Source organism: Meriones unguiculatus, chromosome 3 (assembly GCF_030254825.1).
Source record: "Meriones unguiculatus strain TT.TT164.6M chromosome 3, Bangor_MerUng_6.1, whole genome shotgun sequence".
NCBI lineage: Eukaryota > Metazoa > Chordata > Mammalia > Rodentia > Muridae > Meriones > Meriones unguiculatus.
Genome location: NC_083351.1, coordinates 96,842,604 through 96,869,977, shown reverse-complemented (window position 1 = coordinate 96,869,977; position 27,374 = coordinate 96,842,604). Strand labels below are relative to the sequence as shown.

General features: G+C 40.8%; 1 protein-coding gene and 1 pseudogene across 1 annotated transcript; both read right to left on the bottom strand.

Moving 5' to 3' along the window:
* Positions 1 to 7,430: 7,430 nt before the first annotated feature.
* Positions 7,431 to 27,374, bottom strand: part of LOC132646071 (zinc finger protein 93-like) — a 30,472-nt pseudogene continuing 10,528 nt past the window's right edge.
* Positions 11,002 to 27,361, bottom strand: LOC110557862 (zinc finger protein 58-like). The gene is made up of 5 exons (XM_060380383.1): positions 24,993 to 27,361; positions 20,528 to 20,666; positions 19,927 to 20,022; positions 11,806 to 11,996; positions 11,002 to 11,130 (listed from the first exon to the last, which is right to left on the bottom strand). Exons 1-4 carry the CDS (start codon positions 24,996 to 24,998, stop codon positions 11,962 to 11,964), a joined length of 276 nt encoding a protein of 91 aa, XP_060236366.1. The 5' UTR covers positions 24,999 to 27,361; the 3' UTR covers positions 11,002 to 11,130; positions 11,806 to 11,961.

Sequence of the window (27,374 nt, the reverse complement as noted above, 5' to 3'; positions counted from 1 at the left end):
AATTAGAGATTATAGCATCTTGTTTTATAGAATGCAGTTTAGAGCAGATGTTAAGAATAGACAAAGAGTAACTCAGATATGCTGGCCCTCAGACTTGTCAGAAATCTGGTAAATATGGCATATTAACATATGTAAGCTTAGTATGACAGAGTCCAACCTATTGAGGTACAAAGAAACAATGGAACTAAAGGGCTAAGGTATTTTTAATGCGGGTCCCTAAACAACCTGCATCATATTCAGATAAAATTAACTAAAAATCTAATGATCCTGTATGGGTTGATAAATGACCCTTTAATTCTAAAAAATTACAGGCTGCACATGATTTGGTTAAAGAACAGCTCCAAGCAGGGAATATAGTTCCCTTTAACTCACCGTGGAACATGCCTATTTTTGTAATTAAAAAGAAATCTGACAAATTTAGATTATTACAGGATTTAAAAAAGGTAAATAAGACTATAATAATTATGGGAGCATTGGAACCAGGACTCCCATTAACTAGTGGGATTCCTCAAAACACTTACAAGATTATTTTAGATTTAAAAGATTGTTGGTTTTTTTTTTTCCATTCCTTTGTATCCTGAGGATTGCCATAGATTTGCTTTTAGTCTCCCTTCTATTAATTTCAAAGAACCTCTGAAACATTATCATTGGAGGGTGCTGGCACAGGGCATGGCAAATAGTACTATGTTATGTCAACAATTTGTAGCTAATGCTATTAGTCCAATATGGAAAAAAATGGCCTTATATTTATATCATTCATTAGGTTTTAATTTATTTCCTCTGGCTATTAAATATCAAAAAGTACAAATTAAAAAAGATAATTTAAAGACCCTTAATGACTTTCAAAAATTATTGGGAGATATAAATTGGCTTAGGCCATATCTAAAATTAACCATTGGACAATTTATGCCATTGTTTAAAGGGGATGCCGCTCCAACCCCCCCTTGAAAATTAACACCAGAGGTTCGAGATGCATTATTGTTAATAAAAAGGCTTTAGAAAATCAATTTATAACATATTGGGATCCAGAGACTCCTCTCCTATTGTATTTCAAACACAGTCAATTCCTACTGGATTGTTATGGCAATCTAACCCTCTCTTGTGGATCCGCTTGTCAACTTGTCCCAATAAAGTGATTTTGCCTTACTATGAGGATATTGCCCAAGTCATTGTGGCGGGATACACCCAGGCAAGGGCTTACTTTGGAACTGAGCCTTCCAAGATTATTATACCGTATAGTAAGGCTCAAATTAATTGGTTTTATGCCAATTCAGATAAATGGTTGCTTTCTTTGGTTGGATTAACAGGACAACTAGATAATCATTACCCTTCCAATAAGATTATTCAATTTTTTACTTTACATAGTGTTGTTTTTCCTACCATAATTAAAATTAAAATTTTAAAAAAATGCTTGCTCTGTTTTTTCTAATGGTAACGTAAAGGAAAAGCTGGTTATACTGTTAATGGACAAAAAGTTATTTTTCAAGTTCCAGGGTTATCTGCTCGACTTGCAGATTAAAATTAAAATTTATTCATGTAATTATTAATACCTGTACAGGATGTATTTTTGCTACCTTGCATTCTGGAAAAGCTGCATGCCACATCATAGATCATTGTTTGGCTGCCTTCTCTCTTCTTGGCGTGTCACACCAAATTAAAACTGACAATGGGCCAGCTTATACCAGCAAGCCCTTTCAAATTTTTTATAAAAAATTAAATATTAAGCATGTAACAGGTATTCCTTATAGTCCTATAGGCCAAGGCATGGTTGAACATGCCCTTGCCACCATTAAAATGCATTTACAAAAGACAAAAAAGGGGGAATTATGTCCTCATTTATCCAGAGCTCAATCAAATCATGTACTTTTTATTTTGAATTTTAACTCTGGACAAACATGGCAAATCTACAGCTGAACATTTTTGGCACCCTAAAACATTTTTGGTTAAATGGAGGGACCCCTTGAATAATATATGGCATGAACCCCAATGCATTTTAATTTGGGGACGGGGATATGTTTGTGGTTATTTGCAGGTTGAAGATGCTGCTTGTTGGCTGCCAGAGAGACTGGTGCAAAAAGTGGATTACATCAAGGAACAAGATCATTCCCTGAGTGACAATATTGCTGATCATGTTGCAGCTGATTCATCCAGTGAAGGCTGAATTACATCTTTGGGCCTTAGTACCCATCCTCTTGTTGCTGGTCTGGTACTATTCATCTTTGTAATTGCCAGATGTGTCCACTTAGCTTGACAGCACCAGGCTAAATTTAATGACTGTTGAACAGCGGCATGCTGTGACTCCCTCGCCCCAGGTAGTGGCTTGGCTTGCCCAGCTCAAACATCAGCTTTAACCTCTCCTTTCCTGTGTGATGGGCCAGTTAGTCAATGACGGATAAATGGGCGACTGGATAAATGTCAACCTAAGACAAGGAAGTCCCCCTAGAAGTGGGATTCTCCCATAATGGGTTAGCTATTTATTGGGAATTGCCCCGACCTAAGCCAGGCACCTTCCCTTTGTTTTAATTTGAAAGAGAGGAATTGTGACAGCCTATTTGTAGTTAATGGCAAATTGGAATGTGCATCTGAGCAGTGGAATTGCTTCTTAGTCTTGGCTATAATGTAAAGCTTGGTGTCTCAGAAATTGACCCTGGCAATTCTACAGCAGAGGGCTCTGGCCCTGAAAAGGAGACAATAAATTCCATGCAACCATGGTAACCAGACAGCAGGTTCTGTGTAACTTTGAGTGAGCCCTCATATGTTTTGGCTAAGTAAAATTTCCTCTGTGAAAAGCTGCTTGTACTTTTCTGCTATATAAGTGCTGGTTTTACTATTATGAAATTGACACCTTGATCAGAATGTAGACTCGGTGTTCTTCTTTGTGTCACCTTGCTCCCTCCCCCCCACCGCCCTCACTCAGGTATTATCCAGGTGTCACTACGGATCAGTGACATATGTGAACAAATTTACATGTGGGTCCAGGGCCACTATGCTGTGTAGAAAAGAGAATAAAAATGTTAGGAGGTGAGGAATGATTGAAAGCAGGTAATGAACATGGGGTGAAACAGGACATTACATGATTGTTTTTGTTTCTAATTCAGTCATGGATTTTGGGTTTTGGTGGTGTGTAAATGAATAAGTATATATCCAAAAGAGCATAGATACCAAGGTAAACTCCTCAGCTTCAGTTTTGAATGTCTGTCCTAACTGTGCAGAAGTTCATGAGTTACACAGTTTTGAGCTACTTTTGACATGTGTTTTTTTTAATTGTAATATTTTAAATAACAGGGTTTGAAATAAAAAAGAAAGAGCCAGACAGTAGTGGCATATACCTTTAACCCCAGCAATTTGGAGGCAGAAGCAAGGAGATCTCTGAGCTTTGAGACCACCCTGGCCTACACAGTGATATACAAGAGAGCCAGGACTACGCAGATACTATACCAAAAACAAACAAACAAACAAACAAAAAACCCCATACTATTCTGTTTGCTCCTGACAGGACATGTCTGAGATATACTATTCACTTTGAGCTATTCATATGAGCTGTTCCTAAACAGTCTATACCTCAGATAAACTGTTCCTTTGAAAAATTGTTCCTTGTAGAAAACATGTTTATCCATAAAGGGTGTATCCATTTGTAAGGAAATGTCCTTTCTGATACCAGGAATAAAATGTTAGCTACATCTCCAGAGACTCCAAACAGGAAGAAAACATTGGCCCAAATACAGAGCAATCTGGGTCTTTCTTCAAGGTGCCTTGCTGGCCACATACTAGCCATTTTTTTTTAAACAGAACCTTTTAACACACCAGCCTCGTTTTGATAATGATAGGATTTACGCTTGACGCTGAGGCTCTTTCTTTGCAATCTACTCTAGAAATTTATTCATTTCTTCATATATCATTAATACATACATGAGGTATACATGTTAATAAGCTTTGTTTTTAGTAAACTGACTATACAAGCTATGTGACATGTTATCTTTGTAGCTCCTTACTCACCAAGTTCATTTGACTGGTAGACTCCTTGTCTAACTTTAATAATGATGGATAACAAGGAACCAAAGCAGCTGTGACACGTGTGTCAGATATAGGAGGGAGGCCAGGGAGGATGAAGAGGACACTGCTCATCCTTCTTCTGTTGTACTGATAGTAAAGCCGAGTGGAAGATATAGGGTGAGGCTGGCTGCAGCTTGTCTCTGGGGAGCAATCTTATTTTTCTTCCTTGATGTCCCACTGATGCAGGACTCCTTAGTCCTCAGCATCTGAGCCATCTGGGAATCTTCTCTTGCTCCCTCATGATGAAGGCTTCCAGGAATGATGCTGGCCCTTTGTAAATTTTATGACACCAGAGTGCAGGAACCACTGCTAGAACAGGTCAAGTTTGGATATGTCCAAAACCAACAATATGTGTTTGTTTGGTTTTTGTCGTTGTTGTTTTGCCAGTACGTGATAACTTTATTTCCATTTGGCTGGTTCCTCTGTGGAAGAGATGGGTGCTGATGGCAGCTTGGACCCCATGCGCCCTCTGGTGGGCCTCAGGGGCAGTGGCCACAGTTGGCCACACAGAACATGGGTCAATAGTAATGCTCACTTAGGTCTGTACCCCAGACCCAATTTTAGGGAGCTGGGTTTGATGGAAGGAAGCCCTGAACCTCTGTTTTGGTGCCCGGTTTTGACACCCGCCATGTTCTGCCGAGCCTTCATCTGCCTCAAAGGGTCCTTCTCCACTTCCTGCTTGGTGAGGACGAAGAGGACAGGGGAAGCCGATGGCCCAGGCTACTCCCACAGCTTTCTTGGGGTTCTTGCCCCTCTTTCTGGGAATGTGCTCCAGCTCAGGGGAGACGGGCTCAGGCTGCTCCTTGCAGTCCTGTGAGCTGTGGCTCTGCACTGCTCTGTCCTTTTCTGAGAAGCCTTCGCTGTGGCTCCAGAGAGGATCCCCCTGAGTACTCGGGAATTCTCTGCTGTTGGGCGCTGCAGCAGCTACCACCCCGTCATGTTCAGGTGCCACGCCCCCCACCCCCCAATATATTTTAATTGATATCTTTGGAGTCTAATACCGTTTAGTATCTGAATTGTGCTTTATTCAACTCTCTCCCCATTTTACTGCACACCCTTAACACCACTCTTCCCTTCCAATTTTGTGGGTGTTTTCTTCTCTTTTTATGACACCAAGTGCACTCGCTGCCTCCTCTATGTTTAGAACAAGTGGCCGGAACGGGAAAGCCTCTCCAACTGTCTGTCTTCCCCGAAAGCCATGAGTTGATAATTCCTGCTCCACTGAAGGTTAGACACAATGAGACCCTCACACAATTAGGCATGTTGAATGCTGGTTTTAGCTTGTGCAAGTATTTCCTGAATAGTTGGCAGTCACAGTGTGGTCATGCATGCAACAGTCCTGACATTTCCAGCAAATAGTGCTTCAGCAGACATCCACCTCATCTGGCAACTGCAACCTTTCTACATTGTCTCCTGTGATCCCTGAGGCTAAGAGTTGCCACCCAGGTGTTCATTTGGACCAGTGCCTCACAGGCTATTATTCTCCACATTTTGATCTACTGTGAGTGTTTATCACTTCACTCCCATGGTACCATACGTAGAATGTACCACAACTGTGAATGCCCTCCAGTAGAGAGAGATGCCCTTCAGAATCTGTGAATGAAGTAACCCATGAGGAAAGGGACAAGTCACCATGATTATTGCCTCATTTAAGAGCAGCTGACCGAGCTTGGGCTGCTTCCTCACTAGGGCTCTTAGGAAGCAAAGGAAGGTAGAGTTTGCAAAGACAAAAAGCCACACATGATGCACACTGTGGAGTTAACTGTTTGTATTTTGTTTTTTATTGTGGGTCCAGGTCCTCCCCCAGCATGAATGGAGGAACTCCTTTTCAGAAGTCAGGAGATACCATTTACTTGCCTGAGAGGCATGAGGTACTGTGTCAGGATAACCTGATCTTGCCTTAATCTCTTCATTCTCCACTTCTTTTAGTCCCTTTCAAATCTTTGATTTTGAGGAAAGAAGAGGAACTGGCCCCTGGAGCCATTGAGCCCGAGGTGGCCTGTCAACTGAGTTTAACCACCAGTTAATTAAGCAGGGCCTGACCACTAGACCAGATGTGGTAGTTAGTAAGCCTTCAATTCGAGGCCAGTCCTAAGGAGCTGTTGTGATGAGCCCTGTAGGAAGCATTTCCCCCCAATACTGCCCTGTGCTGGAAGGACGAAGGGCAAGTGACCCCTATCTGCAGTTGCCCCATTCATTGCCTCAAGCTGCTGTCAGGTGCACACGTGGCCTCCAGGGTTGTGAGGAGGGCTGAAGAGCAGCTTCCATATTCTCTGGAAGGCGATTCTGAGCATTGGCTTTGATGGGCTTTCACAGTCTAGGTTTTCTCCCCCTCAGACAGTGCTGCTTTCTTAGCTGTGCGTGTTCATTCTGCTGGATAGCACCTACTGTTGTTTAAATGTGTGCCATTGTTCAGCCTGCTGTGCTTCCTGGACTTGTGGGTAAACCTCTCTCTGTTAGGTAAACTATTCCGAGTCTCCATACAGTATCATGCATTAACCTATCATCCTCGACTTGGCTTTGCTAGGAGGAGGAAAACTGAAAGTCAGGGTAAGCACATGGGCAATTCAGCTGTGGTACAGGTCCTGGCCCAGTTGGGTGGCATGTAAGATACAAAGATCTCCTATTCACAGCATCCTCATATTTCACCAAGGGAGCCTTTGAAAGCAGAATAATGTGTATGTGCTTGTCTGTATGCTGAGAAATTTAGGATGTCTGCCAGACTTCTCCATTGGGCAAGTGAATCCATCCCACTATCATGTGAGACATGAGGAGAAATTCACCTTCCCTTTGGATAAGGATGAAGTTCTCCTGGTCAGGCCTACAAGCAGGAGGGAGACAGGAGCAGCAGGTTTTCAGCAAGTCTTTTCTCCCAACACATCCTTATCCTTATCCTTTAATGTGTTTCATACTAAACTGTTTACTTTAAGCTTGTTTTGAGGTACATGTCAGGATATACTTTAATTACATATTTACAATACTACATAGAATGAGATATAAATTGGTTTCTCCTCTCAATATTGTCTCTGTAAATAAATTTCATTTGTACTACAAATAACCATGAATATATTTATGGGGGCACATTAGAGACATTTACCCACTTATGAAGTAACTGATTATTAAAAATGTTTTAATTGCCCTTGTTTTAACAGCTCACAATGTTAGTAAATTGAGTTTGATATGCCTTTTGGGCATATGCATCAATAGTAAAGTAAGAACCTCATATACAGTGCTTTATACCAGTTGATGAGGTATCTGACAATCATGTCCCTCCTCTCTGCTCACTGGGTGCATGTGGCTTTCTCGTCTTTACACTATGGGTCCTTGTTTTCTATGACAATGATGATGGCATTGATATAAAAACCCTGTTCTGAACATAAAGGGAAACAGATTTTTTATTCTGAAACCAAATGAGTGACACTGTTTTTTGCTTTTTTGAGGAAAGACACCCCCAGAGCTGTCACAAATCACTGACAGATTTGTCATGGAGAAAACATAATGAACAGTAAAAATAAAAAGGTAAATAAAAAAAATCAGGAAAAAATTAATGAACTAGAGATTTGAAGAACATCCATAATTATCCATTTGGTTCTTTAAATGGTTAAAAAATTTCTTCAACTAGTGCAACTACCAAAAGAGAAGAGACTCACACAGAGATGGAGAGTGTGATCATGAGAGTGAAAAGGTGCCAAGATAGACACATGGAGAGAACCTAAAACCAAAGTGAGCAAAACGGAGTTGTTACAGTAAACTCCAAGGATACTCCAGAATACCTTATGGAAATATTTTTGTAAATGTATAATCAAAGAAACTGGAAACTTTTTATGAAATGGGTATTCTTCTAAATATATACATGAGAGAACAAAAAAAACAGCAAAAAGTTAAAACAACACTGGACAGACCTATAACAGTAAGGAGATTAAATCAGTAATTAAAATACAAAGTAAAGATTTGGACCAGATGGGTTTAGTGCTAACTTTTAAAAAACATAAAAGGAAGATCTAATACCAACACTTTTCAATCTCTTCCACAAGACTGAAAGTGAAAGGTGATAACAATCCCTAATATCAAAGCTAGAGAAACACATACATACATATACCCCAACCCAATACTCCTAATGAAGTTTTAAATACTCCTAATAAAGATTTAAAGACTAGGCTGGCTTCTACAACACATAGAAATCAAGAAAATACAACAAACACAAGTTTATAAGAAAATAACAAATTGGATCTTTCAGATAGTGCTGGGCTGTGTGATGTGGACATCTACAGCTGATGAGGACATCTGTACCTGCAGGTTTCTCACCTACGGCAATTCTTTGGTGTTGATGAAGACTTGAAGTATAATTCAAGGCTCAGGCACGGCTCATATGTGTACAGAGTCCCTCTGCAGTATGAAGTCTCTGCAGATACCTAAGGTGTGAAGAACAGGTAGAGAGCTTGCCACCTTGATTGCTTTTGTAGGCCTCCTCATCAGGATGTATTCTCTGATGCTTACATAGACATGAGGCATAGCTCAACTCTGGTCCTTTTCTGCACAAGTAGGGTTTCTCTCAAGTGCAGATTACCGAGGTTGAACTAGGACTGAATGATAAATGAAAGCTTCACCACATCCTTCACATTACAGCTCTGATGTTCAGGATATAGACTTGTTATTTAAGATATGAGGAAACACTAAAACCCTGTCACTTCCTTCACATTTGACTGACTGGTAAAGCACTTGCCATTCTCCCCACATGCATGGCTTCTCTACTCCCTACATTCACTTGCGCTGTGTAAGATCAGCACAAGCTTTATCATATTGCACACACTTGTTGAGCTTCTATTCAGAATGAGTTCCTTGATGTCTTTTAGGTGCTGAAGAAGTACAAACTTTGTAGGAACTTCACAAAACTCTCTACAATATGAACTGCCTTGTGACATGAAGCAATGATTAACAGAAATTTGCCATATTTCATAGGCTTTTAGGCCTTCTCTTTAGAATGAATTATTTGATGTCTTTTAAGGAGTGAAGATGAGGAATAGCCTTTGCCACACTCCTCACACTTGTGCTGTTTCTCTCCAGTATGAACCAACTTGTGCTGGCTAAGTGTATACAGCATAGTAAAGGTTCTGTCACATTCCTCACACTTGTAGGGACTCTCTTTAGAGTGAATTATTTGATGTCTTCTAAGGAATGAAGAAGAGGAAAATCCTTTGCCACACGCTTCACACTTATAGGGTTTCTCTCCAGTGTGAGCTATCTTGTGTTTGGTGAGAACAGAAGGGTTAGTAAATCCTTTTCCACACAGGTCACATTTGTGTGGTTTCTCTCCAGTATGAACTAGCTTGTGTTGAGAAAGGTTATATTGATTAACAAAAACTTTGCCACATTCCCCACACTTGAAGGCCTTCTCTTCAGAATGAATTGTTTTATGTAACTTAAGATATGAAGGACTAGAAAATCCTTTGCCACACTCTTCACACTTGTATGGTGTCTCTCCAGTATGAACAAACTTGTGCTGAGTAAATACACGAAGTTTGGTAAAGGCTTTGCCACATTCCCCACACTTGTAGGGATTGTCTTCACAGTGAATTCTTTGATGTGCTTTATAGTCTGAAGCATAGGAAAACCTTTTGCCACACTCTTCACACTTGTAGGGTTTCTCTCCAGTATGAACTGTCTTGTGTCTCTTAAGGGTTGTACGTGTACTAAAAGTTTTGTGACACTCTTCACACTTGTATGGCTTCTCTCCAGTATGTGTTTTTTTGTGTTTTTTAAGGTCTGAAGTAGAGTAAAACATTTTGCCACACTCGTCACATTGATAGGATTTCTCCGCAGAATGACGTAATTTGTGCAGAGTAAGGTATGAGAGAATAGAAAATGTTTTTCCACATTCTTCACATTTGTGTGGTTTCTCACTCACATGAGTTCTCTTGTGTATAGTAAGTTTTGTGTGAGTACGAAAATCCTTGCCACATACTTCACATTTAAAGGGTTTCTCTTGACAATGAATTCTTTTATGTCTCTTCAGTTTTGAGGTACAGGCAAACATTTTGCCACACTCTTCACATTTGTGGCATTTCTCTCCAGTATGAACTATTTTGTGCTGAATCAGGGAAGAATTAGTAGAAAAGGTTTTTCCACAGACTTCACACTTGTACAGTTTTTCTTGACAGTTTAGTCTTCTATGTTTCTTCAGTTTTGAAGTAGAATAAAACATCTTCCCACATTCTTCACATCGATAAGACTTCACTCCATTATGACTTAATTTGTGCTGAATCAAGGAAGAATTATAAGAAAAGGCTTTCCCACATTCTCCACACTTGTAAGGTTTCTCTCTGGAATGGACAAGTTTGTGCTGACTAAGGGAATAAAGCATGGCAAAGGCTCTACCACATTCCTCACACTTGTAGGGTTTGTCTTCAGAATGGATTAATTGGTGTTTTCCATGTGCTGAAGAAGAAGAAAAACATCTGCCACACTGTTCACACTTACATGTTTTTTCTCGAGTGTGAGCTATTTTGTGCTCAGGAAGAACAGAGGGCTTAGTAAATCCTTTTCCACACATGTCACTCTTGTAGGGTTTCGCTTTAGAATGAATTCGGTTATGTTTCTTAAGGCTTAAAGCAGAGGAAAATACTTTGCCACATTCTTCACATTTGTATGATTTCAGTCTACAATAAATTCTTTGATGTCGCTTAAGGAATGAAGGATCATAAAAAGCTTTTCCACATCTTTCACACTTGTAGGGTTTGTCTCCAGAATGAATTCTTTGATGTTGCTTCAGCATTGAAGGATAGTAAAATGATCTGCCACAGTCTACACACTTGCAGGTTTTTTCACCAGTATGATTTTTCTGATGTACAAAGAGTGATGAGCTAGTACTAAAGGCCTTATGACATTCTTTACACTTGTAGGGTTTTTCTCCAGTATGAAGTCTCTGGTGTCTAGAGAGTGTTTTATGAGAACTAAGGGCCTTTCCACATTCTTCACATTTGTAGGGTTTCTCCCCTTTACGAATTCTCTGGCGTTGAATACATACAGAGTTAAAATGAATGGCTTTGCTGTGTTCATTACAATCATTATGTCTTGTTCCTGTTAGACAAAGGTTGAGATATGATCAAAAACTAAGCAATATTTCCATACTTCTAATGCTTATTTTGAAAATAAATACATTTACTCATATGTGCTTAACCATAAATAAGAAAGTCCAGTATATTTCAACAGTTATATACAGTGAACATAATTTACAAAATACAGTAGGTGGAAATAACCTATACATTTTCTCGAAGAGCAAAACCAAGTAGAACACAGACATCTTGGCATATAATTCAAAGTCAAATAGCTAAGGATGTTATAGCTTAATAATATATAGTTAATATGATATTATAACCACATTAACATTAATTAATATAGTTAAGTAAGTAAATAGCTAAGGGCATTTTATCAACAGATATAAGCCTATCAAACAATATAGATATTATATAGCTGGACTGAATAAAATTATGAAGTTGCCAAGCCTGGAAAACAAAGTTAATTTTGTGTGAGATAGTGTGAGATTGGACTAAAATAGAAATATACAGTTTTTATCCTACATAGTTTTATTTTATGACTTACAAAAGATATGCTGCATAATAAGCACTGTCCATAATAAGATTCAATAATATAGCTCAAGGATGCAGCATAGTATTTTATGGTTTATTTTGGTGACAACGAAATATATATCTGATAGGTATCTAGTGATGATTAAAAAAAAAAACTTTAGGTTACCTTTTTCTTTTTCTTTTTTTCTTTTTTGTTTTTGGTTACGTTGGTGGTTTTTGTTTCATTTTTTTGTTTTTTTGAGACAGGATTTCTCTGTGTAGCTGTTGTGGTTCTAGAACCAGCAGGCTAGACTTGACTCAGAAATCTGCCTGTCTCTGCCTCCTAAGTTCTAGGATTAATGCTGTGAGCTACCATACCTAGGTGAAAAATGACACACTTGTAAGATTTATTCATTTCTAAGATTTAACAACTATTGACCATTAAATGGAGACAATGAATCAGACATGAAAACTGGAGACTCCTATTTGTTCAGGAAGTCAAAATCACAGAAGCAGAGCTTATAGATATTTGGATCTTACAGTGTCTTCATGTATTTTATCAATGTGTTTTATCCATCCACTGAAATACACTGGGTATTTATAACAAATGATTATAGGCAACACAAATTTTCAAATAACAACAAAGAATATCAAATTGCAAAGTTAAAAAAAATCTTGAATCTACAATATTCTGAAAGCTTACTGATGAGCTATTAAATGCATTTTCCTAGTTGTGAACAGTTTTAATCTTTGAATATATATTCCAGAAGGGCATGGATTTTAAATCCTTATTACTGAGTATGTGATAAGAAAACATTTTAGAAGAAATCTTCATCATTCACAAAGAACCCTGATGGGATGACTTCTACTAACATGAGTGTAACAAGATTTGAAAGTTCATGTGTGAAGTTACTGTTTTTTTTTTTTACAATAGTTTCACATCTTCATCTTTAGAAAGCTGTTCAATTTTCTGAGGTGTAGAAACAATAGAATGACTGTTACTGAAATGCCCAATGTGACTCCATTTTCCCCAAATTTTATCCAACTGCTCCCTCAGCTAACCAATCCTGCTGAGAAAATGTGTTGGGGGTTGGTCTGGTGCTATGTATTCAAATGCTAAATACTAGCCCCTAAGATCTGGTTGCTATCCTGGCACCAAGCGATGTATAAACCGTGCTTCCCAATTTAAAGTTGGTTGGTTAATAAAATAGCTAAGAGCCTGTAACTGGGCAGAAGAAAAGTAGGCAAAGCTTAGGTTCCCGGGCTTGGGGTCAGATAGAGGCCATAGGGAGTCGGGTATGGTGGGAGGAAGAAGCAGAAGAGGAAGCCTGAGAATAGGAAGTCGCCAGGGGTAGTATGGACAATGAGCATGCGGATGTGATGGGCTGGCCTGATGGAACAGAAGCAGCCCAGACAGAAACAATTATGGCAACTAACTTGGGGTGTGTAGCTGGAAAATAGCAAAATAGCTCAGAGGGTTGATGTCTGCCCAGTTATTGTGCCTTAAAGCTTTTATAAAACTAAAAAGTCTCTGTCTCAATTATTTGAGAACTAGGTGGGGTAGAGAAGCCCTCTAGAGTCTAATTATCCCTCCACAACAAAAATGCTCTCATTTAGCCTTGGAAGATCCACAGTTTTGCAACATAAATCAACTGATGAAACTGATGGAACTGAAACTTTTGAAATTTTAGGCCTGGGCATGCCTCTGGTATTATGTAATTGTGGGTTTGGCTCTATAAATCCATTCAAATCAGGGCCAGAAAGTACCGAAACATCCAGTGTGTTTCCTGACACCAAAACCCAACTGGTTGTCCAAAGAAGTAGATGAAGATATTCTTCTGTTAAGTGGAGAAATTCCTGAAAGGGACACTTTCCCTAGGTCTCCTAAGAGTAAACACATTGATGTATAAACATATTGATGTATAAAAAATTTCAGTTAAATCCTTGTCTTATACCATTTCTGTGGATGCTGAATGAATAAATGAATAATACATTTAATGTGTGCTGTCTCAGCATTTACCCTGTTCTTTCTATATCTTTGCCTGGCTTTCATCATGGAACAGAGGTTTAGGCTACTCTCTGAGCTCACTTTGGCTTCAAGGTGACTGGAAGTTCTGTCTTCTTGCCTATGGTCCATCAGCGGTGTCAACCTTCTTTTTTGAGGTTATATTAGTGGGTCTGAGAAACTCTACATCTATTCCTCTTCAACTCCCACATCCCAGGCACTGAGATGGTCTTGTGACAAGACCCCGTTATGGTCTTCTCAAGAGCCCAAACCTAGTCAACTCCCAGCCACACCCCTCCAAGGGGCCCTTAAGGCCAAGGAGATTGGCAATCAACTCACTGACTCACCATACACAATAAGGACCCAACAGAGGCAGAAACTCCTCTAGTGCAAACTCAAGGTGGCTGCAAGATTTACAGAACCAGGGACTGTGGTGTTGGCAGGAGCAGGGCCTCCAGGCATTCATGGGCTTAGCTAGCCTGTGGGTCCAGGACTCAAAGTGGCCAAGGAATTGTAGCAGGTGTTTCCATGGGAGTCCCTTAGCTGCACTGCTTGTGTAGGAGACTGCAGACAGAAGTTATGTTGAACCCTTTCTAGTATCCCCCCAAGTCTGCTCCCTCTGAGACAGGACATTCCATCAATTCTTGGAACTCATTTGTACAAAGTTTGAGATAGGTCTTTGATCTGCTCCATCAAGCCTGGAATTTTTGCTTTCATTTCCAGCACTTTCTGGGTTCCTTAGATGTCTCATTTTTAAGATTTTTCTTTAATTGTTCCTAGATAACAGGTTTTATGTGTTTAAAACTTAGAGGTCTGACCTACAACGGGGCAATAGATCCTAACCTCATAGAATAGTTATCCTAGACACTGATATCTGTATGAGACAGAAAATGGATACTGACCTTTTAAGATTTTCTGCCCCTGTCTGCAGACACACAAACCAGTTGTGAATGCGTACATCACTGGGTTCAGCCTTACAAATGCCTTTTGAATACAGATAACTTTTATAAATTGTTGTGGGCTGTCTTAGCCCACTGAAAAGATGGCCTGGAGATAGGATTTGTTCTACCCACTTCAAAACCAAGCCAATTTGCCTCAAAGGTTTTGCCAAAGCCCCTGTCCAGGGTTTGTGAGTTCAAGGCCAGCCTGTTCTATAGAGTGAGTTCCAGGACAGTCAGGACTATACAGGAAAACCCTATCTTAAAAATCAAAAACAAACAAACAAACAAAAATCTCTTAATACTAACTGCAAAATCATGGTCAACTGAAATCTGTTAGATGCAGTTAACATCAATGCATTGATGATCATGATAAGTCTACATGCTATCTAAGTCATAAAGACTGTCTTCTGTTTTCTATATTGTTTACTTGAATACTTTCAGAGCATAATGGTCCAAGAGTATGCGTACAGTAACGTCAATGCAGTGTACTTTGCCTTCAGCCTTTTATTTAGCTGATGTTCTAAGCTGAACAACTACCATCTCCAAAACTCTAGCTGTGTCTGCTAACAGCTGGGCTTGTTAAACGTTAACATTCCTTCAAAAAAGGATTTAGGCAAGGTCCCTGAACCCTCACCTGAGTATCCAGTTACCCCTCCCAGATAAGTGCATGGAATGAGGCATTAATTGCATGAAGTTTTGAGATTTTCTGCAAACACCTGGTATATAAGCCAGAAGAACTAAACCTGGGTGAGGAAAGCCCACCCCTACAGTTATGAGAAAGCTGTTATACATAGTGATGTTTTGCTTATGTGTGAGGATGTCTGCTCCTTTGAAGTGAGAGAGTTGGGAGTTACTATGTCGCTGCTGGGTATTGAACCTGGCTTCTTAGGAAGAACGGCCCATGGTCTTAACCACTAAACCATGTATCAGTGCTTTGGGAGGCAGAGGCAGTAGGATCGCTGAGTTCCAGGGCAGCCTAGTCTACAGTGTGTTGTGTGTAGTGGGTACAGACCTCACTGATGTAGATATTGTCTAATGTACCTTCTGTTTAGGAAATTTTCTTATAACAAAAGGTAAATTTACTTCTTAATGCTATTACGTCTCATTTGAAATTGCTTAATGAAGAGGTTCTGCTGCTTGGTCCAAAGGGAGTGAGGTGTCTCAACTAATTCTTCTGTCAGTTACAGACTGAACTTCTGTTCTACTCTCCCAAATCTTGATTGTTCACAAAAACTGTTCTCCCATTCAAGTTTACTGACCTTTCTAAACTTTTTGCTGACATGTAAATATTCTCTGTATGGATCAGTGAAATCATTTAAAAAGATACAAAAGATATATACTTGACAATATATCTGTAATAAAAGGATTTAATTATTTAAGATAGATAAATTATATAATTAAAGAGGCAAGAAAAATCTTAAATGCTTAAGGTAAGCAATAGTAATTCTTCTTGTGTTATACAGGCCTTATGGAGGATGAGACTTAAAGATCATATACTTAATTGTCAAAATTGTTAAAGTTCCTCAGGTTCTGAAGGTCTACTCATGGTAACAAAAACTGCCCTACTCTCTGCCCAAGGTTTGGTTATAAGTCTGAGCATCTGCTTTGATACACTGCTAGGTAGAGTCTTTCAGAGGCCCTCTATGGTAGTCTCCTGTCCTGTTTCTTGTTTTCTCCTACTTCCAATGTCCATCCATTTGTCTTTCTAAGTGAGGACTGATCATCTTACTCTGGGTTCTCTTTCTGTTTAGCTTCTTTAGGTGTACAGATTTTAGTATGTTTATCCTATCTTTTAGGTCTACTATCCACTTATAAGTGAGTATATACCGTGTGTGTCTTTCTGCTTCTGGGATCTTTTCTAGATCCCACCATTTGCCTGCAAATTTCACGATTTCCTTGCACCATATAAAGAAGGGGGAGTTAGTCCTGGAGAGGACAGGAGCTCCACAAAGACCACAAATATATCTGGGCACAGGGGTCATTTCTGAGACCGATTTTCCAACCAAGGGCCATGTTTAGTTATAACCTAGAACCTCTGCTCAGACGTAGCCCATGGCAGCTCAGTATCCAAGTGGATTCCCTAGTAAGGGGAGCGGAGACTGTCTCTGACATGAACTCAGTGGCTGGCTCCTTGACCCCCCCCAGGGGGGGGAGGAACAGCCTTGCTAGGCCACAGAGGAGGACATTGCAGCCAGTCCTGATGAAACCTGATAAACTAGGGTCAGATGGAAGGGAAGTAGGACCTCCTCTATCAATGGACTTAGAAAGGGGCAGAGAGGAAAGGAGGGAGGGAAGGTGGGATTGGAAGGGAATGAGGGAGGGGGCTACAGCTGGGATACAAAGTAAATTAACTGTAATTAATATAAAAAAATTAAAAAAAACTGCCCTAAATACATCTATTTAGTCACTGATGTCTTTGCTAACTTTGTGAAACTTTAGCTATTTGGAGAAACTGAGTCATGACAAGAACTATGATGATAATTAATTGTACACCTTTTCATTCTTCTAGGTGTCTCTTTAACCTCACTAGTCTCTCCTCTGTATCCTTTCTGATGAAACAAGCTACTTAGTGTAGAAGATCTGTAGGACTGATTTAGATTTTATAAAAATGCACTAAGGAGATGAGATGAGTGATGTTCCCAGTTCTTGCACAGACTGTATTTACGTTTAATGATTATTTTGAAATGAAAGAACTTCAGTTTCAAAACTGAACTTTTAACAAGCATAAAGCATTTTCATTTATTAAGTCACAAACTTATTGGGGGTTGGTCTGATGCTTGTATTTGATGCTAATTACTGGCCCTCAAGATCTGGTTACTGCTTGGATACACCTATCCTTGTGTAAAGCTACCTAAGACATTATTTCTCATTGGTTGATTAAAAGGCCTAAAACCTGGGCAGGGCAGAATGGAGTAGGCCAGGGTAGGGTTCCCAGGCTTTGGGGACAGGAGGATCATGGGAAAAACAGAGGAGACAGGTGGGAAGAGAGAAGGAAGAAGGAGAGCACAAAGAGTTAGGGTGGAGTTGCAGTGGAGAAGGAACCACATAGGCCAGGAGAAAGGACTCCAAGGATGGTGTGGATGGACAAAATACCAAGATGGAAAATATAAGTATTTACAAGACTATCGATGAAAGGTAGCCCAGATAAGAATGGTTAAGCTGGATGGCATTAGATGGGGGCTTGGAGTTGGATGATAAGGTTATTGAGATAGCATAGGTGTAAATATCTGCCCAGCCCAAGGTAAATAGGGCAATTATAAAATCTAACCAGGGGCTGGAGAGATGGCTCAGCTGTGAAAGGCTAGGCTCACAAGAAAAATAAGATCTAACAAGGAAAATAAAGTCTAACCGGTATCTGTGTCTTAATGAGATAGCAGGTTCAATAATACTGCTGTAACAATTATAGGGCTGATAATAAACATTCCTGAGCTCAATACCATTTTTATTTCCAGCAACACAAACTTATGACTAATTTGTTGTATTTGTGACAACAAAATTAAGACATAATAGTTAATGATGAGTCACAATATTAATGACTAAATATATCTACTGTGCCAAATATTGTATTTGTAATCATGCTAAATACAAATGTAATTCATTTACAAAGACAATGTTAGAGGGAAAGACTATATTATCCATTATACAGTCCTCTGTGCATCTTATTATCCTTAACCATAAAGCAGAAAACTCAAATTTTAGGACAACTTAAAGTTTCCTTAATATGGAAACGTTCCTTAATCTGAAATATTAAAACTCAGGTGAACTTAAAAAACTGGTTACTGAAAAAGAAAGCTTGAGTAAAAAGGATTAAAAGCTACACTACAGTTTCATGGCAGGACACACCTAGGATCAAATAGCACACATTGGAGGGTAGCCCCAATGGGACACAGACCTATCAGGGTAACTGCCATGCTAGCTCATCATAGGATAAGGAAGCAGGGGAACAGGACTTGCTAGCATCTACTGCTTCTGTCTTTCTAGCTTGTAAGACAAACTAGGAACTCCTAGTCCTTAACTTTAGGAAAAAAACGAATTACTCCTCATGTCTCTCAAGGCAGAGGGGTGGATTCTCTCTGCTGAGGAGGATCTTACACTCTGCACACACAGCCTAAATGTCTCAAGCAATTGCAATCACTCTATATTCCACGACCCCTGAACTTACAGCTGTGGATGATGCAAACAGGGGAACCTTGTACCTGAGCCTGCCACCCAAATGGTACAGGAACTACATGCTAGTTCAAATGGCCATGCCTGTCCACTGGCTTTGACTTCTCCTCCTCTTAACAATGCTAATCCCTGAGCTGAGATGTCAAAGCCTGATTCTCTAAGCAGTCCTCAGCAAAGTGTGAGACCCTGTCACAGGACCAGTCAGCATAGCAGGCTGAACTATGAGCACTCATTTCAACTAAGCTGCACGTGCCACCTGTGGACCCACCACAGCCAGGAACAGAAAGCAATAAAGCCTGGGGAGGAGATGTCGACTATGAAAGGTCACTGAGCGCAGTCTTTCTGAGTCTACTTCCAAGGACAACAGGGATGTTCTTCAGCCTGGTTCCCATTACAAACCAGGAAGCCAATGAACCTTGACACACATGGAGGAAGTTTGCAGAATTCAACAGGAGACCTTGAGAAGAAGGGACCATGAGATCTCTTCCTCCCACTGGACTCATGTAATATAGCGTGAATGTTTCCTATGGGGCTAGCCGAACTGGCTACCCATGACTAGATTTCCTTAAGAAAGATGAAGAGCCTTTGTGAAATTTGTCTACTTAATGGCCCAATACATACCTTTATAACATAAGTGAATGTTTTGATTCCTTGTTAAAACCAATAAGAAATCAACTTCCCAAATTGACTCTGGTTTGTCTCACTTTTATCCAACTGCTCCCCACTGCTAATCTTCTAATCAACAGAACAGAAACTTCTGCTCCTGTCTGCCTCTGTGTGATGGAATTGTGGGTTTGGCTTTATAAACCCAGTCATGTGCACCTCGCTGTACAGATCTTTCTGGCATGAGCTGAACCTGCTCTCAACTCCAACAAATAAATGACTCTCAAGTCTGACCAGCACTGAGTTGCATTTCCCTGAGTCTTCCTTTACAATGGAGACCCAATAAACAGAAAAACAAAACCATCAAACCTTGGAAGTCACTGAATATAACTACAGTTCACCACTTAGAAAATACGAAGCCTAAGAGACTTAAATGATCATAAAAGTCTGAGAGACTCTTTTGCTTCTTTGACAATATAGACAAGATGCAGAGACCTGAAGAATGACAACATCATGTTTCAATGCATGTGGGAAAGCCTGCTTTTCTGTTTGGACTTCAACTCTGTCCTCTGACCTCCTCTTTCCTACCCACCCGGATGCACGGTAGCTGCTGCTTGTCTCTTCACATCCAGAGGCCCTTGTCTTTGCTCCAGAAATGTCACGAGGTGTGGCTTAGAGGCAGCAAGACCTGTTTGTAGGAAAAGAGAACAAGACTGTTCACGGGTTCTTCTTCTGGGAATTGACATGTCCCTTCCAGTACAATATGTATATGGAAAAAGATAATGCAATAAATGATTGCAGACAATTAGTTCCTGACATGTTTTCTGACCAGAATATTATAACATGTGAAGAAATTTATATGGTCCAGATTCTGAGTTTCAATTACAGGGACAAAAACATTAAAACAGAATTGTGAAAATTATTCATTAACATGCGAGCTCCATGCCTCATGCCGTTGAATTGCTAACAGTCCCACAAGAGTGAAAGATTCATGCGCCCAACAGACAGGGTAAACTCACAAACTAAGGAACAATGAAATGCTTTTTAGCTATACAGCAACCTGCCTCATTTTTTCTAAAATGAAGAATATGAAGCTCGTTGTTGAAAGCACAATCTCTGATGAGATATTGTAGAACGTGGGGAAGCTACATGTTTAGGGTGAAATAAAACTTCACTATAGAATCAGTCCTCACCCAGGAACACAAGGTTGCTGTAGTTCTCCAACATCACGTCCCTGTACAAATTCCACTGAGCAGGCTCCAGGCATTCCTTCTCTTCTGGAGAGAAATCAATGGCCACATCCCAGAAGGACAGCACTTCCTGAAATAAACACTAGTGAATGAAATCACACTTTTAGTTAATTTAACGACTAATAATCACAGAAATACCAAGAAGCACTGGGCTTTATATTTCTCCTGTCAACTTGACACTAGCTAGGGTCATTTGAGAAGAGAGAAGCAAATTGATAAAATGTCTCCAGGAGACTGTCCTGTAGTTAAGCCTGCGGGGCATTTTCTAAATTAGTGACTGATATAAGATATTACAGTATATTATGGGTGGTGCCGGCCCTAGACAGGTGGTTCTATGTGGTATAGGATAGAAGGCTGAGCAAGCCATGGAAAGCAAGCCAGTACGAAGTGTTCCTCTGTGGCCCCTGCCCTGTTCCTGCCTCCATGTTGCTGCCTTGACTACCTCAGAGATGAACTGTTACCTCAAGTTGCCAGCTGAAATGAACCCTTTCTCCTCCAAGTTGCCTTTCCTCATGGTCTGTATCACAGCAGAAGGAACCCTAACACAGGCAACATTTGGTTGTGGATACAAATCTAGATTTGCCAGCATGAAAGAGAGCTAGAAGTGTTTCTGACATCAGTGAGTAATATTTCTCAGACAAATGAAAGGAGCTCACACAATCTCACACTGGACCCATCTTCAAGGAAGACAAGGAAAAAGTTCCTATACCACCATGTGGACACTATACATTGAGACAGATGAAATGTAAAATGAACACATCCACAGAGGAATACACATTTAATGCTATATGCTTGTATTACACACCAAGCATATGCACATTTCTCACAGGACAAAGTCATCATGAGGGACAAGGTACCTGTCCACACTTAATGTGCACAATCATAAGTGAGAAGTGAACTGAAATACAGATTCTGATGCAGTGGCTCTGGCTGTCATCTGGGTTTCTAGATTTGTACAGAGGTCAGTAGTGACACAAAGGACAGTGACAAGGGACAGCAGATGAAACAGGCAAGGAGTACAACAATTATGGAAGAACTCACAGAGAAAATATCATTTAAGTATCTAAACAAATCAAAAACTCAGCAAATAAAGTACTAACAACAATGTTTTATTTAAATTTAAACGCTGTAATTTAAAATACAAAATACAACAGCCATTAGCTCTGGTCTTTTTATCATTTCCATATTTCATGCTTCCTCTGACCTATTTATTGAAACTTGGATACTCCTAAAGCATGTTTTACACATATGACACTCAAGTAATGGCCTGAATGCTTCAAGGCAGCAAGTAGAATATAGTTTACCAGGAAATGGAAAAAAACAAGAACAAAATACCCAATTCACTCTTTTTTCCTATGAGATTGTCAACAGCAGGAGAAATGTGGAAAATGGCAAGAGCCCAGTGCAGAGTGAAGATGGAAAGATTATTCTGAGAGAACCTGACAGAAGTAGCCATAGGTAATTCAGGACATCACAGAGAGAGTGGGGATTGAGAAATCACAGGTTAAAAGAAAGAGACAGAAAACTTAGGATACTTTCGCAAAGACTATCAGTCAGTACTGAAAGCACCAAGTTTAATCCATAGGTCCTTTTTAAAGACAAAGCAAAACAATTCACCTTGGTACAAGGACGGTCAAACTTGTCTGCAAAGACCACAGTCCTGTATGGCAGACATGGCCCAAGGTCTCACAGACAAGTTAAAGAAACTTGGCAAATTTCTGTCTCAGGGTAAAGGCTAAAACATGTTTTTCACTGAATACTCTATAACAAAGCACCTTGCCCAGCAAGCAACTGTTCACAAGCTTGAGAAAGAACTTTTGTTCCCCACAAGAATTAGGGCAGGTCAACAATGGAGAATTAACTGCAAGAATTGCTCTCTGTGTTGCCAAGCACAGGGTACCACTGCTCGGCATGGGGAAGTGAGTCTACTCTCTTGGGGTCAATCTCCTTGAGATGCTGTGGGTGGTGGGTGGTAGGTCTGTGAACAGAGTATCCTCTGGTAGGGACTTAAGCCAATACAATTACTGGAAAACATTTCATGGGAACCTGAGACTAGACAATTGACTTTCTATGGAGAAGAAATGCAAATAAGCTCGTCGTGAGGCAGGCAAAGTGCCACTCATTAGTAATTGGCACATATGCTTATTGTAATTGGGAGGTGGATATCTGTACTTGACAAGAATGGAGGCTGGTCCCAGAGGCAAGCCTAGAGCAACAGAATGGACAGGAAAGAAGTTAAAAGACATCTTGCATCTTCTGTCAGTGTCCCTCAGGGATATCTTTTCAAAGTGTCAGACAAAATTGAAAGTTAGCAGGCGATTGGTGTGCATCAAAGCACCCAAAGTGAAGTGTGTGCAAAAAAATCTCATCCATCTGATTTAATTGTTTTATAGATACAGGAAAGAAGAAAAAAATGGAAGGTAGATTTTGAACAGCTGGCCAAGCAACAAGATACACCTTTCAACAAAAAATGTTACCTTATTTGAGTAACTATGGAGGAAACTCTTATAACCTGAAATGACAATGTAATGAGAATCTGTGCTGCTCAGGTTTATTCCTTGCATATGTGTTTGACTACTGATCAAGTCTTTTGAATTTCCCTGTATGGCCTGTGACATACTCACAAACATCAGCAGGAATTGAATGTCATCACCCCGCTCACCCCCTCTCCAGAGTTCAAGATCAAACATGGCTAACCTTGCAAGGATCATGCCTGAGACGTAAAGACAAGTAACTGCTCCCCTTATATTAACACTAGAATTCAATGAAGAAGCTGGGAGCAAAGAGAGGACCATATACCACAGGGAACTGGACACACACCTGTGCAAGAGGAAGGAATCCCACACTAGCAGTTTGCTTTACTGAGTGGAGATGGCAGTACCATGTGAGAAACAGTGGGGGAAGTGGTTTTGTCCTGGCAAAGGGTAAGAATCGTCTGCTCACAGCTGAACAGGGACAGGGAAGGCATCCCAAATGCAGCTGCAAACAGACACACCAAGTATGTGGACCACAGTGGCCTGCACTAGTCTGCAGAAAGGGAATGAAGAAATAATAGAGATAGTTCTTAGATATGAAAGGAGCAAACTGGAAGAATTCAGTGAAGACCAAAAGAAAGCATCATGAGGTCATGAAAAGAATAATACGTATGACTATTCAAAAGTAATGAATATTCGGTTGAAGTACTTCACGCAAGGGAAAGAGAATTCTTCCTCATACAGCAATCCAAACAAGTATCTAATAAACAGAATTTAATGTCTTAACACAGCATGTTAATGTTTAAATTACACAAGGAATGGGACAACAAAAGTTAAGAACACATAGATTATAAGTCAGCAAATTACTGATAGCATGAAATTGTCTTATGCTCACTATAAGAAACATGAAATGACCCACAGAAAGTATTTCTCATGTCCATCAAGTATGTTCAAGTGTTTTCTGACACAGACTCTGGTAGCCTCAGATGCCCTTCAATTGCTGTGAGGCAGGGAAGGACCAGGTGGTCCAGTCTCCCCCTCACAAATTCAGAGATAACAGAGATGTTCCTCAGAGTAGGCTGCAGTTTCTATCACAGCTCGGGTTACATTAAATCACGTGACCACACACAGGCCTGTGAGCTTCTCCTCATCCTGCTGACCTGACACAAAAGCCCCGCACCCTCAAAAATACCATGTGAGCACTTCACCTGCTCCTAGGGCCCTGCTCACGGACCAGCTCAACAATTTCAAGGCCAGATCAAGACCAAATGACACTCCTTGGGTGGTGCATGCCTCCAATTCCTGCACTGGGGAGGCAGAGGCAGGAGCTTCTCTGTGAGTTCCAGGCCAGCCCTGTCTACCAAGCAAGTTCCAGGACAGCAAAGAGAAATCCTGTGTCCAAAAAACATAAAAAGAAAAATATATGCTGACACACCTAAAGGGCACCAACCAGACATTCTTCTTTACAATTACTCAACTCTAAATTAAGGAGAGAGGCCTTTTCTAAGGTGAAGCTGGGTTCACATTCCCCAGCAGAGGGCCTCGGTGTGTATGGGCTCCAAGTATGTTGTCCCCTAACACAGCAGTTAAGTGAGCTCCCAGCCCCTCCTCAGGAGCAGGCAGTCATGTGACCGTCATTAGCTGGCAATCCCGGACCTGGCACTGTTATCTACTCCTGCACTACCAGGCAGCTCTGCTGTCCAGAAGCCCAAGGCGGGCTCGAGCTGCCCGCGGCGTCAGAGGAAACGGTCACTCAGGGAACAATCCCAACCGCCCGGTTCCCAGCCCTGACCTGCCCTCTCAGGTGTCCAAGTCAGTTCAGCCCAGCACCCCAGCAGCTTCTTCCGCCCGCCCACCCGGCCCAGGTCCGCTCCCTCCAAGACCGACCCCGCACCCCGCACAGTGCCTCAGGCTGCGCTGCTCCCTGGACCGACCTCCATGTCAGAGACGCGACGGGAAAGTACAGCAGCACAGGACTACAGGACTCTTGTCCAACTTTCGGGAAGACGCACGTGTGTAGACCGAAGCCGGATAGGGATTTCCTGGACAACTGTGACGTCACAATAGCCCGACTACATTTCCCAGAAGTCAGTGCGAAGAAATTCTCCTAACCCTGAGGGAGTTCCATTGTTCCGGGATTTGACCCTGGCAACAGGCTGTAGATTCTGGCAGGAGTAAACCTAGGCTGCAGGAATCACCATGGGGAGTCAGACTGCTTTTTACCTCCACATCCACAACAGCAGATGAAGGAGTATGAGTCGACACCCTGAAAGAAATATTAGGCTGACGAGTAATTTCTGGTCCCTATGTTGTGATGTTATCTTACTTCAGCCCGAAAAAGGACGCTGACTCACTTGTCCTTTAAGGAATAATCCACTGATGTGGGAATGAAAATTATCTTAAGATTCATTAATGTCTTCCATGTCCCAGTGTCTCTTGATGCCTCCTTGCTCCTCGTGCTCACTCAGAATGTCCTTCTTGAGGTGGCATCAAAACCTTGACACAATCACAAAATATTTGTCCAGCACCATAGCTAGCGGCCTTTCAACTTTAGCACACTTGACAACGTTTTGAAATCATTGTCCATCTGTCATCCCAACAACAGCTCCGATTGTTGAGGAACACCCAGTATGTTCTGGTTTCTCTCACTTGTACTGAGGAGGTCACGAGGATTTGCTGGGTGTTTCCTAAGTGTCCAGTTACCTTAAAGAACCCAGTGCAAGGTGAGCACACTGGAAGTGTGCTGCTTTCTTGGGCTCACATCCTGAGGTAAGGGAGGCAGGACATGTGTCCATGTCCTGTTTTGGCTGCAAGAGCCTCCTGAGCAAGACCCTCAGGGTTGGCAAGAGCAGAGCTTCCAGCCTGCACTTGTTTGCCTTTCTGAGACCTCAGACACCAGGAAACCTAATCAGCTATGGAGGCCAGGGCCCAGCCTCACTGTGGTCAGAGGGTGTGAGTCCACATTTTCCTCCTTAGAGGCCCTTACCAGTGTGACTGTCAAGTTACAGAAGCTTTACTGGGTCCTAGTGCCTGCTCTCTCTGTTAGGTATCTAGGCCTGTTTCCTGTATGATAGAACATTCTCTCTGTCCCTGAGATTCCTTTGCCTTTTATGATCTGCCTTATTTCTGCTCCAACAAGCCTGTATACAGGTTAAATGGCATGTATGTAAGGGTGCTAATTTATTAAATTACCCTCCATGTGTAATTTGGATTCAACCATCTTTTAGCATAATGCTTTATAATATCTTCATCACAAAACAAGTGCCATCTTCAAACTCCAGCCGTGTCCACTCATATGTTCACAGCAGAACTTGCCTAATGTTAACATGCCATCAGTAAAGATGGACACAGTCATTGGATGGCCACCAGTGTATCCATTCACTCCTCCAGCTAGGATTATTAAGTTCAGACCTAACTGCATGAGTCTGACTATATCCAGAGGCTGTGGGACCATGTTTTCCCCATTTTAGGGCACTATTGTAAATAACAAAAAGAGAGTGTGGGGCTATTATTTGTGGTGGTATTATTTAACCTGCTATCACAATCACAAGACAAGACACCTGTTAGATTTTATAATTGTCTTATTACCTTGGCCGGGCAGATAGTTCTATCTCTGCTGTCTCCATAATACCCCCATCCATTTCTCCCAGCCCCCATCCAATATCATCTGCCTTAACTGTCCTCATCTGGTTTGTCTTTCTTAATCCCAAGATATTTGCTTATATTTTTCATCTTGGTGTTTTCTCATCCCAGCCCATGTGGTTTCTTCTTCATGCTAAGCCATCCTGGCATTCTTCTGCCTCTCCGTCAGTCTTCTCCCAGTGATTCTTCTGTCCTCAAAAGCCCTGGAACCTTAGCCACCCCTACCCCATTCTGCCCTGCCCAGGTATAGGCTGTTTAATCAACCAGTCAGGTAGGTTTATACAAGGATAGGTGTGCCCAGATGTTGAGGGCCAGTGACAAGCATGTGACAACCTCCAACAGGGCACCTTACCTGTGTGGCTTTCAAGCTAGAGAAACTTTACTGGGTCCTAATGCCTACTCTCTCTCTCTGTATGTATATATGTAAATGAAACATTCCCAATGTTCATCTCAACATAGTATTTCAATAAACATAAAAAATTAAGATGAATGTTACCAAATGAAACGGATTTTTTTTAAAGGAGATATAATAACAAATGAATGTGTATCCTAGTATGTTCACTCTGGTACCAGTAATTTAAAACGAATTCCAGGAAACTATTAAATAATATTAAACACTATTAGAAGCACATAATTAGTAAAATAAACCTTACCTCATGTACTTTTATAACCAA